General features: G+C 40.6%; 1 protein-coding gene across 1 annotated transcript in view; it reads right to left on the bottom strand.

The window, feature by feature from the left end:
• The window catches only part of pdzd7a (PDZ domain containing 7a), a 101,642-nt gene that overhangs the window by 18,120 nt on the left and 68,976 nt on the right, over nt 1-14,546 (bottom strand). Inside the window, exons 14-15 of the mRNA XM_048608931.1 lie at nt 13,192-13,851; nt 8,571-8,671 (exon numbers count right to left, since the gene is read on the bottom strand). Of these exons, the coding sequence (XP_048464888.1) occupies nt 8,571-8,671; nt 13,192-13,851 (761 nt within the window). The remainder of the gene's footprint in view (nt 1-8,570; nt 8,672-13,191; nt 13,852-14,546) is intronic.

Here is a 14,546-nt window from a genome sequence, read left to right on the forward strand (position 1 = left end):
TGTGCTCTGATATTCAATCCATCCTCTCTCCTGATTCACATTTTACCTGGCTTCTAATATGACTATGAATTACCTCTACTACATTTTTAATTATGCACATATTCACCGCATCAGGATAGTCAATTAAAAGCTAGTTATGTTCTACAAAATCAAACAAAGAGCTCTTTACAGAACAACTATTGTTCGCACTGACTTTTTGGTTTTTGAAAAGAAGTTGCAGCTTACAAAACGTATTTGGTTCCAATAGCCAAATTATACCTACACTCTGGGTAACACTGCTTTGTTGATGGCAGCCAATCAAGCAGTTGCCAATTTAAGATTTTGTCACAATAATCTCACACATTCAAGTCAAGACAGTACATATTTTACTTTCTGACTTCAAGTGATGAGGGATTCAACAAAGCAATATTTATCTTATTCTGATCATTTAACCATAAACTTCATTCTTTAAAGTTGTGAAATCTACATCAGCTTCTTGCCAGAACTGAGTTATTAATATATATTGCATACACTGGATAATAAATTAGCTAGAGAAGGTAAGAAACAGTAATTAGAACTAATAGTTCAGAGCTATAATGAACTAGAATATAAAATTGTTAAAATTTACAGCACATTAGGCTCATCATGTCCTTGCTGATTGACAATAGCCATCCAGCATTACACCATGTTTCTGTTCTTGGTCCATAGCCTTACAGGTTATGACACTTAAGTTTAAAGATTATGAGGGTTTGTGTCTTTATCACCTTATCAGCAGTCAGTTCTAAATTTGTGCAATCCTCTGGATGAAAAGATTTTTTCTTGAATTTTTTCTAAACTTCCTACTTCGTACCCTAAAACCCAGACTCTCAAGGAAGGTCAATTGGTCTGCCTTACAACCCCATCCAGACCCCTCATTATTGTAAATGTTTTGTGTGGGTTCCTTGCATGGGATATCACCTTTCTGGTCTAACTAAGACACTGGTCAGCAAAATGAAGTTTACTCTATTACTGCAACTATTTACAGATTATATAAACATGACCTACATTACTACAGAAATTGTTAAGAGGACACTAGCCCAAGTCTGTCTCCTATAAACTCCTTCTTTACTCTGACCGAGTCCCAGTAACATTATAACACTGGGAGATGTTTACTGCATTCAATCAAATCTCAAACCTGTTAGACCCATATACAATAGCATGCATTTCAATTAGGTCTCTCCCTAGGTTTGTTATTCTTAATCTTTCCTCATAACAAAAATTCTCTTGTCTAGGTAACATTATTTTCTCTACAAAAAAAACTAAAGAACTGCGGACTCTGTAAATCAGGGACAAAAACAAAGTTGCTGGAAAAGCTCAGCAGGTCTGGCAGCATCTGTGAAGGTAAAAACAGAGTTAACATTTCGGGTCCGGTGAAGGTAAAAACAGAGTTAACGTTTCGGGTCCGGTGACCCTTCCTCAGAACCGTTGATGCTGCCAGACCTGCTGAGCTTTTCCAGCAACTTTGTTTTTGTTCATTATTTCCTCTACACCCGCTCTAGTTCAATCATATTTTTCTATAGTGCAGTGACCAGAACTCTATGTAGTTCTCCATTAGAAAAAGATAGTCAGAGATTTGTTACTTCTTTTCTTGCTTTCCTTAAAATTCTAGGATATATATCACCTGAGCCAGAGGATTTGTCAACTTCCAACAATGTTACAGCCCTTAATACTTCATTGACCACTAGATTACTTTCATCTAATATTTCACACAACTCCATCCTGATTGCAATGTTTGTCATGTTTTATGTAGACAGACACAAAGTATTCATTGAAAACCAGACAAACATCCACCACCTTCACACATAGGTCTACCATTATGGTCTCTAATAGACCCTTATTTTTCACTTCTCTTCCATTTTATGTGTTTCTTGGTTTTACTTGTCAACATTTTCCTACTGTTGCGGACCTAATTTCTAGATTCCAAACACAGCCAAATAGATGAATTAGCCATGGGATCCTCTCTTGATCCAGTATTCACTAACGCTTTAACCACTTTCCGTGAGAAATGTGTTTTTGATGGAAGGAGCCTGAAACTCTTATCCAAAGTATATGTCTGATATGTGGATGATGTGTTCACAATCTTTGAATATACAGCCGTTTGTAGGAGCAAATTACTGCAGATGCTGGAATCTGTACTGAAAACAAAAAGTGTCGGTGATTACAGTGGGTCAGGCAGCATTCATGGAGAGAGAGCAAACTAACATTTCGAGTCTAAATGACTCTTCATCAGATGGGCTCCATCCTACAAATTTAGTTTTGAGGTACTGCTGTCTAATATACTCCCTTTATATTAAATGTGGCTGAAAGATCTGCTAATGGGCCTCCTGTATCGTACCCACAAGCCTATCTTGACTCGTCAATATGCACATTGAGATTCATATAGCTCCATCTGCAGTAAGATTGGCTTTATCAGCAATCTGGTATATAGGACCCAAGCTATATGCGCACCTTACAAGCTTGATGCTGCGATAAGAGTTAATCAAAGCTCTCCTGTGGACAATGGTTGTCCTGATCAGATCATTGCTTACTTTGTATGCACAAACTCACAAAGAGGCCAACAGTGCCACTTTCAGAGTGTAAAAGTGCCTAGTCTACTGTAAATTACACTGGAAAGGCAAAGTTTCTAAAAAAAAAATGAACAACAGGTGAAGCAAACTTTCTCAAATTGCTTGTATGTAGCTGGCCACTGAATGGTGCTTTCCAGTAACAGGATGATTTGTCAATCCAAAAAGACGTTCTGTCTACCACACAATTGAGCAATGCCTGGTATGCATTTCAATGCTGGTGCAACATGCTGCATGAAGGCTATATGCCCCTATGATTGGCTGGTCAAGTCAAATAAGAGGTTCCTTTGTTTGTTCGTAAAAGACAGAGTAGAGATTGTACTTAACCAGTCACAGGCATTGCCAGAACTTGAGCTGCCCAAATCTGGTAATTTGGTGTCGCATCAGCTGGTTGGGCTGAGTGACCTGAGCGTATCACCATTTCTGTGTATTTGGGCATAAGCAAACTGCATGTACCCACATCAATGGAAATGGCAGCCCATGGTACTGCCTGCTCCCATGACAGCAAGGCAAATCTGTGTCTCACCACTTCCAATGAATTTTTTTGGCTATGTTGTAATTGTAAGGTTAATGATACATAGTTATTAATTTGCTTGAAGTCTTGGTGTAGAGCCAGTATTTTGTTAAAACTTCTGTGGTGGCACAATTATAGTGTTTAATTGATCTGTTCTTCTCAAAACATTACCCATAGGCTTAGGATTGAGCATTCAAAAGTCAGATTAACAAAGGTTCACCACCACCTTCTCAAGGGCAACCAGGAACGGACAATAAGACCACATCCTCTGAATGAATAAAAAAATTTGTACTGTCAAGAATATTGTCTCTCAAAATAATTGGATCTCCTGCTCTGTGATAATGATCTTTTTGTGAGTAGACTCATTTGACACTGTAACAGCTGATGAGTTATGTGTTTTGGAAGAGGACAGTATGCTTGTGAACCTCCTGTTGTAGATGATACCAGACATACTATGATACTGAGACAGCTGTCCAGAAATACTTCCTTTGTGCAGCACAGCACTGCAAATTGCTGACAGATGTAGTGGAGCACATATAGACTTCGTAACTAGAAATCAGTAGTTGGTGGTCAGGGGGCTTTCTGACCTGCTTTTTTGGTTCTGTAGGCTATCTGGCAGCCACAGGTACATGGACAGCCGAATGGTGGATCAATAAAGCAGAAGATCAGATGGATTGAGTATTGGACCACAGGTCAATATCCTTGACATTAGCAACACAATGGTGGAGTTGAATGAGGAAGAATAGTGATGAGAAGAAGAACATTCAAAATTTCAGCAATCGGAAATAAAATTTGGAGGCTCTTGATGATCTTTTAATGCTCATTATTTTTAATGTGGGCCCTCTCATGTTATGGTGGATAACTGAAATTATGCTGTGATCCTGACTATTATAAGAGGAATAGATCCTTCGACAAATTACTTGTTGCTCTCAGTGCTCCCTTGTTATTCTGTTTAATGTTTTCAAACATTTACAGTGTTGGGTCATACAGCAGCTTAACAGCGCTTTAACTGAGACAGTTATTTTTCATTGATGTCAATACTAATTCAAATTCTGTGGAACAGTAAATTCAATGGCTTTCAGTTCCTTATAGCAATACAAATACAAGACAGACAGCTGAAATAAGTGGTACAGTCAATAACAACAAACTGACCCGTAACCAAAATCCCAAAGAACAAAAAAAATGGAAATCTAGATATATCCATTGCTTGAATAATACTAGCTGTTAAAAGCACCCTTGCAAAACCAGGTTGCGGTTACAGTTGGTTGACAGGAATCTGAACACAAAACAACTGGCATGACCAGAAAAGACAAGCTCTTATGCTGAGACTACAACAATTAGAAACAACTAATTATGCTTTTTTTTTCCAGAGAGTTAGGTAACAGGAGAAACTAGCAACATTACTGAGAAGAATTAGAATGTTCTTGCAACAGATGCGTGATAACTTTTTATCATTTTACCTTCTTGGTACCATAAAAAGTGACATATCTGGTGTCTCTGAATACAGACATAGATTAATAATTTAACTACTCTGTTATTCATTATCTTAACCTGCTCTTCAGTGTTAACTCACTAATATGAGGATTAAATCATTTAACTTGGTTGATCCCATTCACATCAGCGCCAACGAAAAATTGGTCAGAAATCACATGCATATGACAGCATGAAGGGCAAAGACTGAATTAAGTTCAAGCAAGGAAGTTATATTTTGTTTAACTCCGCTCCGAGTCATTGTGTCTTTGTTTGATAGTGTAAAGTGGGTGACAGTGAGTACTGAGTGCATTTATTTCTATAGAGTTTTACTGTAAAAATTTGCTAATTGCAATTCTGTTGATGCCATTGGTGTAAAATGGATTATAAAGAATAGCAACAATCCGAACTGGATAAAGGGTTAGATAATACATGCTTCCAACAGGTACGATTTCAGCAGGGGTTGTGGAGGCTAGGGCGAATGAGTGAGGGGTGGAGGAGGTACATGAATTAAGGAGGATGCTCAGGTACCTTTGCACGCATTCCTGAGCTCATTTCTATAACATGGAGGGTGAGCGAACATCAAGATTAGCAGCCCACCCTCCATATGTAAATAAATAATTAAGGATCAATTGAACTTGTTGAAAGTTCAATTGGCCCCAATACTATTTTGCCCATGCTGTAACACAATTGGCATGGGTGGGCAGCGGGTAGGATTTGGACACTCGTTTTCTTTAAACATGTTTTTACACGTGTGGGAAGAAGGTGCATATGTTTTGCAAAGGATGCCCTTTGCACATTAGGAGCACGCCCCCTATGACAGTACTCTTCCTTCTGTTCTTCTGACATAGATTTTTAAAGCCATCCCTCCAACACACTCCCTTCTTCCCAAAAGTTCCAAACTCCCTTGCCCAAACTCTGTTTACCAGAGTTTAGGGATCCATTGGGACCTTCATTCCAGAATGCGGTGGAGTGCAGACAATACCCACTATGGAGCCCCAATATTGCTGGGATGGCTGGCGGTGCCAGATAATCTGATTGGCTAGCAGCAGAAAGTTAGACTTGCTTTCACTGAGGGGTGCAAGCCCCACTACATTAGACTACCCAGAGTGCTTTATGGCTGTGGGAAAGGTGCGTCTTAAGTTTGTTGGCTGGCTGCCAACTCAACTTTCCATTTGGGGAAGGAGGACAGTGGCCAAGCAGCCCATTGCCCCACAATTTTCTGCACAAGATTTAAAATATAAGGGTTAGATAATTCTTTTCAAGTCAGACTTGATGTGCCTCATCATTATTATCTGAAACGGAGTTATTTAAAGCAGCAATGGATGGTTAAATAGATGCATCATGCCATTCCACTATGGGACTATACATTCTATAAGCCTTTAATGTTTTAGCAAAGATCTGTAGCTCGGGTTGTGGTTGGAGTTGTTGGTTGGTTCGCCGAGCTGACTGGTTTTCGTGCAAACGTTTTGCCTCCCTTCTAGGTGACATCTTCAGTGCTGTCTAGCCTCTGTTGAAGCACTATTGTTCTGTCCCGCTTTGAATTTATATGGTCTGGTCTGTCATGGTGGGTAGTCCTGTTTCTGATTTTGCACCGTAGTGGTATGTAGATGGGGTCTAGTTCAACATGTTTCTTTATCACACACCGGTGGTTGAAAACCAGGCCTCCAGGAACTCTTGTGCTTGTCTTTGTTGTGCTTGTCCTAGTACTGTAATTTTGTCCCAGTTAAACTGATGTCCTTCTATGTTGGAGTGTATTGAAACAGGGAGAGTTGGTCGTGCCGTTTTGCTGCGAGTTGGTGTTCATGTATCCTGGTGGTGAGTTTCCTGCCCGTCTGTCCTATGAAGTGTTTCTCACAGTTTCTGCATGGTACTTTGTATATCACATTTGTTCTGATCATTGTGGGCATGGGGTCTTTCGTCTTTGAGAGTAACTGGCAGAGTGTGGCTGATGGTTTGTGTGTTATTGTTATTCCAAGAGGTTGTAGGAACCTTGTAATCAGTTCTGATGTGTTTCTAATATAGGGTAGTGTGTTGGGGCATACAGTGTCTTCTTGGTGTTGTTTATTTGCCAGGCATCGGCGAATGAAGCTGTTAGGATATCCATTGTTTGTAAAGACTTTGTATACGTGTTCCTGTTCATTTCTGCACAGCTCCAGGATGTTGCAGTGTGTTATTGCTCATTTAAACAGAGTCTTGACCCTGCTGTGCTTGTGGACACTGGGGTGGTTACTGTTGTAATTCAGGATTTGGTCTCTGTGTGTGGTCTTTCTGTTTACACTGAAAAGGAATTCACCAATGTTCGTTCATTCCACCATTACGTCTGGAAACAGGAGTTGATTGTTCTCTTCTTCCCTGATGTACGTGCTGTTAATAAGGTGGTGTGTTTCTTCTAACTTTGTTCATTTAATGATCACAAAATCATTTCGTGATCATTAAACAAGCAAAGTTAGAAGAAACACACCATCTTATTAAGAGAATATTCACCGGGATCAAGTTCACCAGGAAGAAGAGAACAATAATCAACTTCTGTTTCTAGATTTAATGGTAGAATGAACGAACAATGGTGAATTCCTTACCAGCGTATACAGAAAGATACATACTAAATCCTGAATTACAACAGTAACCACCCCAGTGTCCACAAACACTCTATGCCCCAACGCACTGGCCACATAAGAACATAAGAACTAGGAGCAGGAGTAGGCCGTCTGGCCCTTCGAGCCATTCAATAAGATCATGGCTGATCTTTTCGTGGACTCAGATCCACTTACCCGCGTTCTCACTGTATCCCTTAATTCCTTCATTGTTCAAAAAAAATCTACCTTTTTTTTAAAAACATTTACTGAAGTAGCGTCAACTACTTCACTGGGCAAGGAATTCCATAGATTAAAAACCCTCTGGGTGAAGAAATTCCTTCTCAATTCAGTCCTAAATCTGCTCCCTCTAATCTTGAGGCTATGCCCTCTTGTCCTAGCTTCACCTGCCGGTGGAAACATCCTCTCTACTTCTATCTTATCTATTCCCTTCGTAATTTTATATGTTTCTATAAGATTCCCCCTCAATCTTCTGAATTCCAATGAATATAATCCCAATCTACTCAGTCTCTCCTCATTAGCCAACCCCCTCAACTCCGGAATCAACCTAGTGAACCTCCTTTGCACCCCCTCCAGTGCCAATACATCCTTTCTCAAGTAAGGAGACCAAAACTGCACACAGTACTCCAGGTGTAGCCTCACCAGCACCTTGTACAGCTGCAACATAACCTCTCTGCTTTTAATTTCAATCCCTTTAGCAATGAAGGACAAAATTCCATTTGCCTTCCTAATTACTTGTTGTACCTGCAGACCTACCTTCCGTGATTCATGCACAAGGACACCCAGGTCCCTCTGCATAGCAGCATGCTGCAACTTTTTACCATTCAAGTAATAATCCTTTTTACTATTACTCCTACCAAAATGTATGACTTCACATTTATTTACATTGTATTCCATCTGCCAGACCTTTACCCCCTCACTCAATGTATCTATGTTCCTCTGCAAAGTTTCACAGTCCTCTGCACACTTTGCTCTGCCACTCATCTTACTGTCATCTGCAAACTTTGACACCCTACACGTGGTCCCCAACTCCAAATCATCTATATAAATTGTAAATAAACCTACCCTATATTAGAAATGAATCGGAACTGACTACAAGACTTCTACGACCTCTTGGAATGAGAATACCACACAAACCAATAGCCACAGTTGGTTGCCAGTTACTCGCAAAGACGAAAGATCCCATGCCCATAATGAGCAGGATAAATGTGATATACAAAATACCATGCAGAAACTGCAAGAAACACTTCATAGGACAGACAGGCAGGAAACTCGCCACCAGGATACATGAACACCAACATAATACAGTTGTAGAAAAGTATCATCAGTCTTTCAAAGAACAGTCCAACAGACTTACAGGTTTAGTTTATCTCTGAGCAGGGAGGCAGAACTGTTCAGTGATTGTATTACCTTAAGAGTTTCATTTACTGACGCAGCCCCTCCTGGGAAAATCTTCTCTATTTTCACAACAGGTTGCACTTTAGATTCAATCCCTCCAGAAATGCTGATCCCTGCAGTTAAAGGTCAACAGAGTAAAACTGTTTTAACCCTTCAGTGCAACTCTTGATAAAAATGCAGTGACTAAAATTAACATTAAGTGTTGATGGGAATCATAGAATGCGATAGCAGAAAAAAAAATTGGGCCACCATCACTTTTAAATATGAGCCACCTCGTCTAGTCACCTGTAGGCTTTAATATTCCAGCCACCTCTTTTTGAGCATTGCAATAGAAAGCAACAATTTTAGAGGAATCAGTAAAACAATTGAGGAACTAATCAAAAGAGCAGGATATCTAATTACAGAACTTTGATGAGTTAAAAGGAAGAAAGCAGATAGTTAGGCACCGCAAAAAGATATTTCACTGAAGTAATGAAAGATGTTAAAAATAAACAAAATATGTAAACAGGAATAGTAGTGTATGCCCTAATAAAGGAAAAAAAATTATTCTCACACAGGAATCATTTTTACCAACAATCTCCTGCCCTCTTTGTTTATTCTCTGACAGTAGAATAACCTATTCTTTATTTCCTTTCTCTTCTTCTTTATTCAATTCCATTGAAATGCTTCTATCTTTATTATTCAGCTTTCGGTTTGAGAAGTTAGATATCGATGGCTTTGTGTATTTGCATCATTTGTTTTTTTTTTGTCTTTCAGCATTTGCAGCTTTTCTTTTAACTTCTATTCTTTAACTGGAGTTAATGGGAATTGGGGAAAACTCGACATCCTGCAGTGAATAACTCACCTTCTGATTCCCTAAAGCTCGCACACCATCTACAGGGCACAAATCACTTGCCTGGATGAACGCAACCCCAACAACATTTAAGAAGCTTAACATCATCCAGTACAAAGTAGCCTGTTTGATTGGCACCATATCTGCAAACATTCACTCCCTCCATCACTGACATTCAGTAGCAGCAATGTGTACTATTCACAACATGCACATAAAAATTTACCAGGGGTCCTTATACAGCACTTTCCAAACCCATAACAACTTGAAGTGCAAGGACACCCTAACCCTCCAACCACTCTCCGTCCGGACTTGGAAATATATCACCATTCCTTCAGCATTACTGGTCAATGTCTTGGAAATCACTCCCTAAAATACCTAGAACACATCGATTGCAGTGGTTCGAGAAGGCAGTTCACACGACCTTTTCAAGGATAAATAGGGATGGCCAATAAATGCTGACCTAGCCAGCAATGCCCTATTCCTATGAGTGAATAAATACTCCTCTTTATTCAAATACAGTACTTTTTTTAAACAATGGAAGAATAAAATCCTTCTGAATGTTATTTTTTCTTATTACAGAGTATATACTCATTACCTGTAATTATTGGCACTGGGGTCGACTACATAGCATGGGAGCACAGGCACATGTTGAACAAATCAGGTAAGGTAGTAGGTTCCCTTGGCTGAGCTGGTTAACGTCTTTGAATTTCATGGCTATTTAACAGTTTCATGGGCTGAGGTACAGTGTTTTCTGCACAAGTGTGGTGGCAGAGGTTTCAAGGACAGGGTCCATGGGATCAAACTTCTCAATGCATCACCAGCCTCAACACTGAAGTCACAACCCACCAAAGGCTGCTAGTCAATCAGAAGCCAACAGCCTCTGGAAGCTGTTGATAATGTTGGACAGCTAGGCTCCACAGCAATGAAAGTTGTAATGGCAGAAGTAGATTTTTTTTAAGGGGATCAGAAGGAGAGGGAGGTCAGTGGGACTGGAGACAATGGCAAAAAGGCGCTATTCAGCAGCTATACCCCTGCCCATTATTTTGTCCATGGACTAGTTTCCAGTTTGGAAAAATAGAGGTTCCCCCAATCTGGTAGGCAGGTTGCCCTGTTGGAAAGGCAGCCACTTTTCTCACTTACAGAGAAGGAAGATAATAGGGCCAGAGGAGGTTTGAGGTCCTTATGTGGTATTAATTCGTAGGGGTGGTAGTTCAGGAAGGTTCACCGTGGACCTTCCTGTCCATAGCTTAATAACAGAAGTATCAACAGTGGGTAGGAATTTTAACAGTAATGTGACCAATTATTTGCCCTTCCTGTCAAGTGCCTTGCCACCTCTAGGCGGAGGGAAGAAATCCCACCCATGGTCTTTTCTCCAGGTTACCAAGATTTTTAAATACAGTTTCACGGCATGGTGGTTCAGTGGTTAGCACTGCTGCCTCACAGTTCCAGGAACCCAGATTCAATTCCCGTGTTTGTGTGGATTTTCTCTGGGTACTCCAGTTTCCTCCCACAGTCCAAAGGTGTGCAGGTTAGGCAGATTGGCCATGCTAAATTGCTCATGGTGTCTATGGATGTGCAGGCTAGGTGGGCTAGCCATGGGAAATGCAAGGTTACAGGAAAGGTAGAGGGGTGAGTCTGGGTGGGATGCTCTTCAGAGGATCGGTGTGGAATTGATGGGCCAAATGGCCTGCTTCCACATTGTAGGGATTCTATGATGACTCATTATTTCCTAAGGTGACCAACTCTGGGCAAAACAAAATAAGATACACTTCGTGATGGGGGAGGGGGACGGGGTGTGCTCTCAAGACCTAGGTGGCTTTATGCTGATGAGACCTTGGGAGCTGACAGTTGGTTGGGTTTGATTTGTGACTGTGTCACCAGCCCTGATTCTGCCAGCTTCGGCTTCATCTCCTCTGCAAGGACTTGCTGCTGAAACCTGAACACATACCGCCAAACTACCATATCCAGCACATGTGCAGAACCAAAACCTATACAGCCAGGAGAAATTTGGGACAATTGTGTGTCAGGGAGGCATAATCTAGGTCATGGCACACAAGGCCAAATTATGTAATGGTCCCAGAAAATCCAGGATGGTTGCTGACCCTAGTGACATTTGAATTTACAACAATAAATAAAATCGGAAACCACTGGAAATACACTTGTAGCTCTGCAGCATTGATGAAGAAACAGTACTAATACAGAGTTAATGAGTTGGATATTGATATTGGGCAGGAATCCCACTGATGGACAAAATGTCTGTGGGACCGAGGACTGTATTTTATGTGTGCAATTAGGTAGCCATCCTTGTTAAAGGATGGTGGCCCAGTCCCAGGTACTGCAAGCAATGAGGGACTAACAGCTCTGCAGTGTAGTAGTGGAAGTAGTGGCCACTGCTGGTGCTACACTTGGAAAAGGTAGCTACAGATTGACAGTGTGCTCACAACAAAACTTTATAGAGTCCAGGGCCAGTCAGAAAGGTCCTTTGGGTTTGGGAAGAATTGGTGAAGGCAGGTGACATCATTGCTGTGGGGACAGTAATTCCTACCAGGAATTCCTTTCATGGGTTATAACACACCCAGATAAGACACCCATCTTTACTCGAAAGCCTATTGGTAAAATACTTGTGAGGATCGGAAGAGGTCCTTAATTGGTCACTTCAGTGATTCTATTGACCCTGGGCATTGTGTGCTATCTGGTACCTTCCAACTTCCTAACAAGAATGGTATGGTAGCAGGAATACAATGCTAACCCGCATTTCACCTTCCTTCGCCATCCCCTTGTCTCTCACCTGTCCTCAGAAGGCTGGTAAAATTTAGGCGGGTGGTGGGAATTTTGTATTTTGGTCTCCTACCAACATGTATCCTTTCTCTTAAAACAGAACCCCTGCTCGGGAACTAGCCTGATGGATTCTGTTGGGCACTTTGTAAAAGAAAATTCAGTATTCATTCAGTTTGCTCATATTAAATTAACATTCAGTTTTGTATTGCAGTCAACGGAGTTAAATATCAGACCTGCACAGAACAGGTGACCAAGTTGATACCACCTGTTTGGAGGCACTGTTCAAAATGAATTTCTATCCCTGCAATGCCAATGTTTTTGCAGTTACAAAATTTGATTGACTTAAATATGTATAATTAGCTCACTAAATTGCCACGAACAAATAGATCTGCTCTAGTCCTTCCATTGCAATTATCTATTAACAATTTTCATTGGCAGATAGTCTGGTATTTGTTGCAACAGCAACAAGGTCATGTGTAAGCTCTCAGTAAAGAGGAAGAATAACATCCAGAAGGCAGCAGCAAACAGCTGCTCAAATTGCATTGTTTACTTCTGATGGCCAAGCAGCCTTAATGTAACTGAACTAAAAGCTTAATTGCCCCAACAATGGGCATACATCTACTGTAGGACTAAGTTACATACAGAGACAGGTCTTTGATTTGATTCTGGTTCTGATTCTGAGTTGTGTTACTTAATTTTCCCTGAGGCAGCAGTTGGCCCCAGCACCACCCTCCCTATTTCCCCACACCACCCAAGATCAGAAGGGATAAAACAAAATAATCCAGTGGTTTCACTTGATGTGTGCATCTGTGCACAGGTTTGAGTTCTACTCTGATGTTCAGTCAAATATTTATCTAGGTTTATACACGAAAACTAGACTGTATGACACCCCAGTGATTGTGACATGAATCTTACAAACAGCAATGCCTATAAGGCAGAACAGGAGAAAAATAAAAAACGTGGAAGAAAAATATCTAGGGCATCATTTTATCATTTCTAAACAACTTAAAATGAAATCCATACCCAATGATTGTTTCATCTTGGAAATGTTGACTGTCACCAACTCAGATTCCTTTATTTTCTTTTCTGTGCTTTTTACCAATCTTGCTTTTATTTCTTCACTAGTGCTAATCCTTCCTGCATGTCCATTTTCCAAGAATTCACCAGTCTCTGCATATACTGGTTCTTCTTCAAGGCAATTTTGGCTGTGTATATTTGTGTTTTCCATTTCTCTGCTATTATTCGACACTGATGAAGTTTCTCTAAACACCTGGTCTAATAAGGGTCGTGCTTTTTTGGATTTATTTACCACTGCATACAATGGCGAGTCTTTAATTTTCTCCGTTTTCTCTTTTATAGTTTCTTGATTGTTTGATTTTCCATTGCCAGTCTGCTCAGATTGGGTGGTAGTGACACCCAGCTTTGCAGCAGACGGTAGTTCTGGAGTTCTAAAGGACTCTGTCAACAACCAGTTTGACCTCACTGGTCTGCTTGAAGCAGTTTTAAATGAAGTACTGTCAGTGTTGTATGAATCTACTGGCACGTCTTCCAGAGCTGTGAATGAGTTAATGTTATTTTCTTTCTGCGGGGAGCTTGATATCCTCAGCCTTTCGATTTGTTCCATCATCATTCTTTCCTTTTCATAATCCTGAGATGGTTTCAGATAAAAGCCACCTCTGTAATCTATAAAGGGGGAGAAAGAAGTCCACATTTTTGATACATTCAGTCCAAAACTACAAGTATTGTATATAACCAACAAGGACCAGGAAACAGACTCAGTAAAATTTGAAGAATAATAGAAATTAGCTATCGTTGCAACTTTTTTTTGCAGAAAACAGGATGGGGAGGAGGGCGCAGATGGGAGCTGAAAGAATAACCAATTTTTCAGCTACGAAGATCACGCTCTCTTGTCATGCAGTGGAAGTGCCCCCATTTCTGAGCCAGAAAGTCTGGATTCAAGTCCCAGCTTTCCTGGAAATATGCATTAAATGTCTGAACAGGCTGATTAAAAATATTTTTAGAAACTCACACTGTGTGCGCAACAATCATGTATTGTTATTTTCCAGAAGGCAGAAAATTGATGGCTCGAGCTTTTCTCCAAGGTAGCCTGCCCAGCTGCTGCTGCAGCCAGGCAGAGAGAGAAGGCCTCTAAGCCTGCTTGGAGCATTGGCCACTGGACTGGTATTGGGTCAGCTACCTAAAGGACACATAAATACTTTGAATATTCTAAAGCAGAGTTCTGTCTGAAAAGGTTTCAGAGATAGTAGGAACTGCAGATGCTGGAGAATCTGAGATAACAAGGTGTAGAGCTGGATGAACACAGCAGGCCAAGCAGCATCAGAGGAGCAGGAATGCTGATGTTTCGGGCCTAGACCCTT

The sequence above is a fragment of the Rhincodon typus genome, chromosome 20, assembly GCF_021869965.1.
Source record: "Rhincodon typus isolate 14 chromosome 20, sRhiTyp1.1, whole genome shotgun sequence".
NCBI classification, from domain to species: Eukaryota; Metazoa; Chordata; class Chondrichthyes; order Orectolobiformes; family Rhincodontidae; genus Rhincodon; species Rhincodon typus.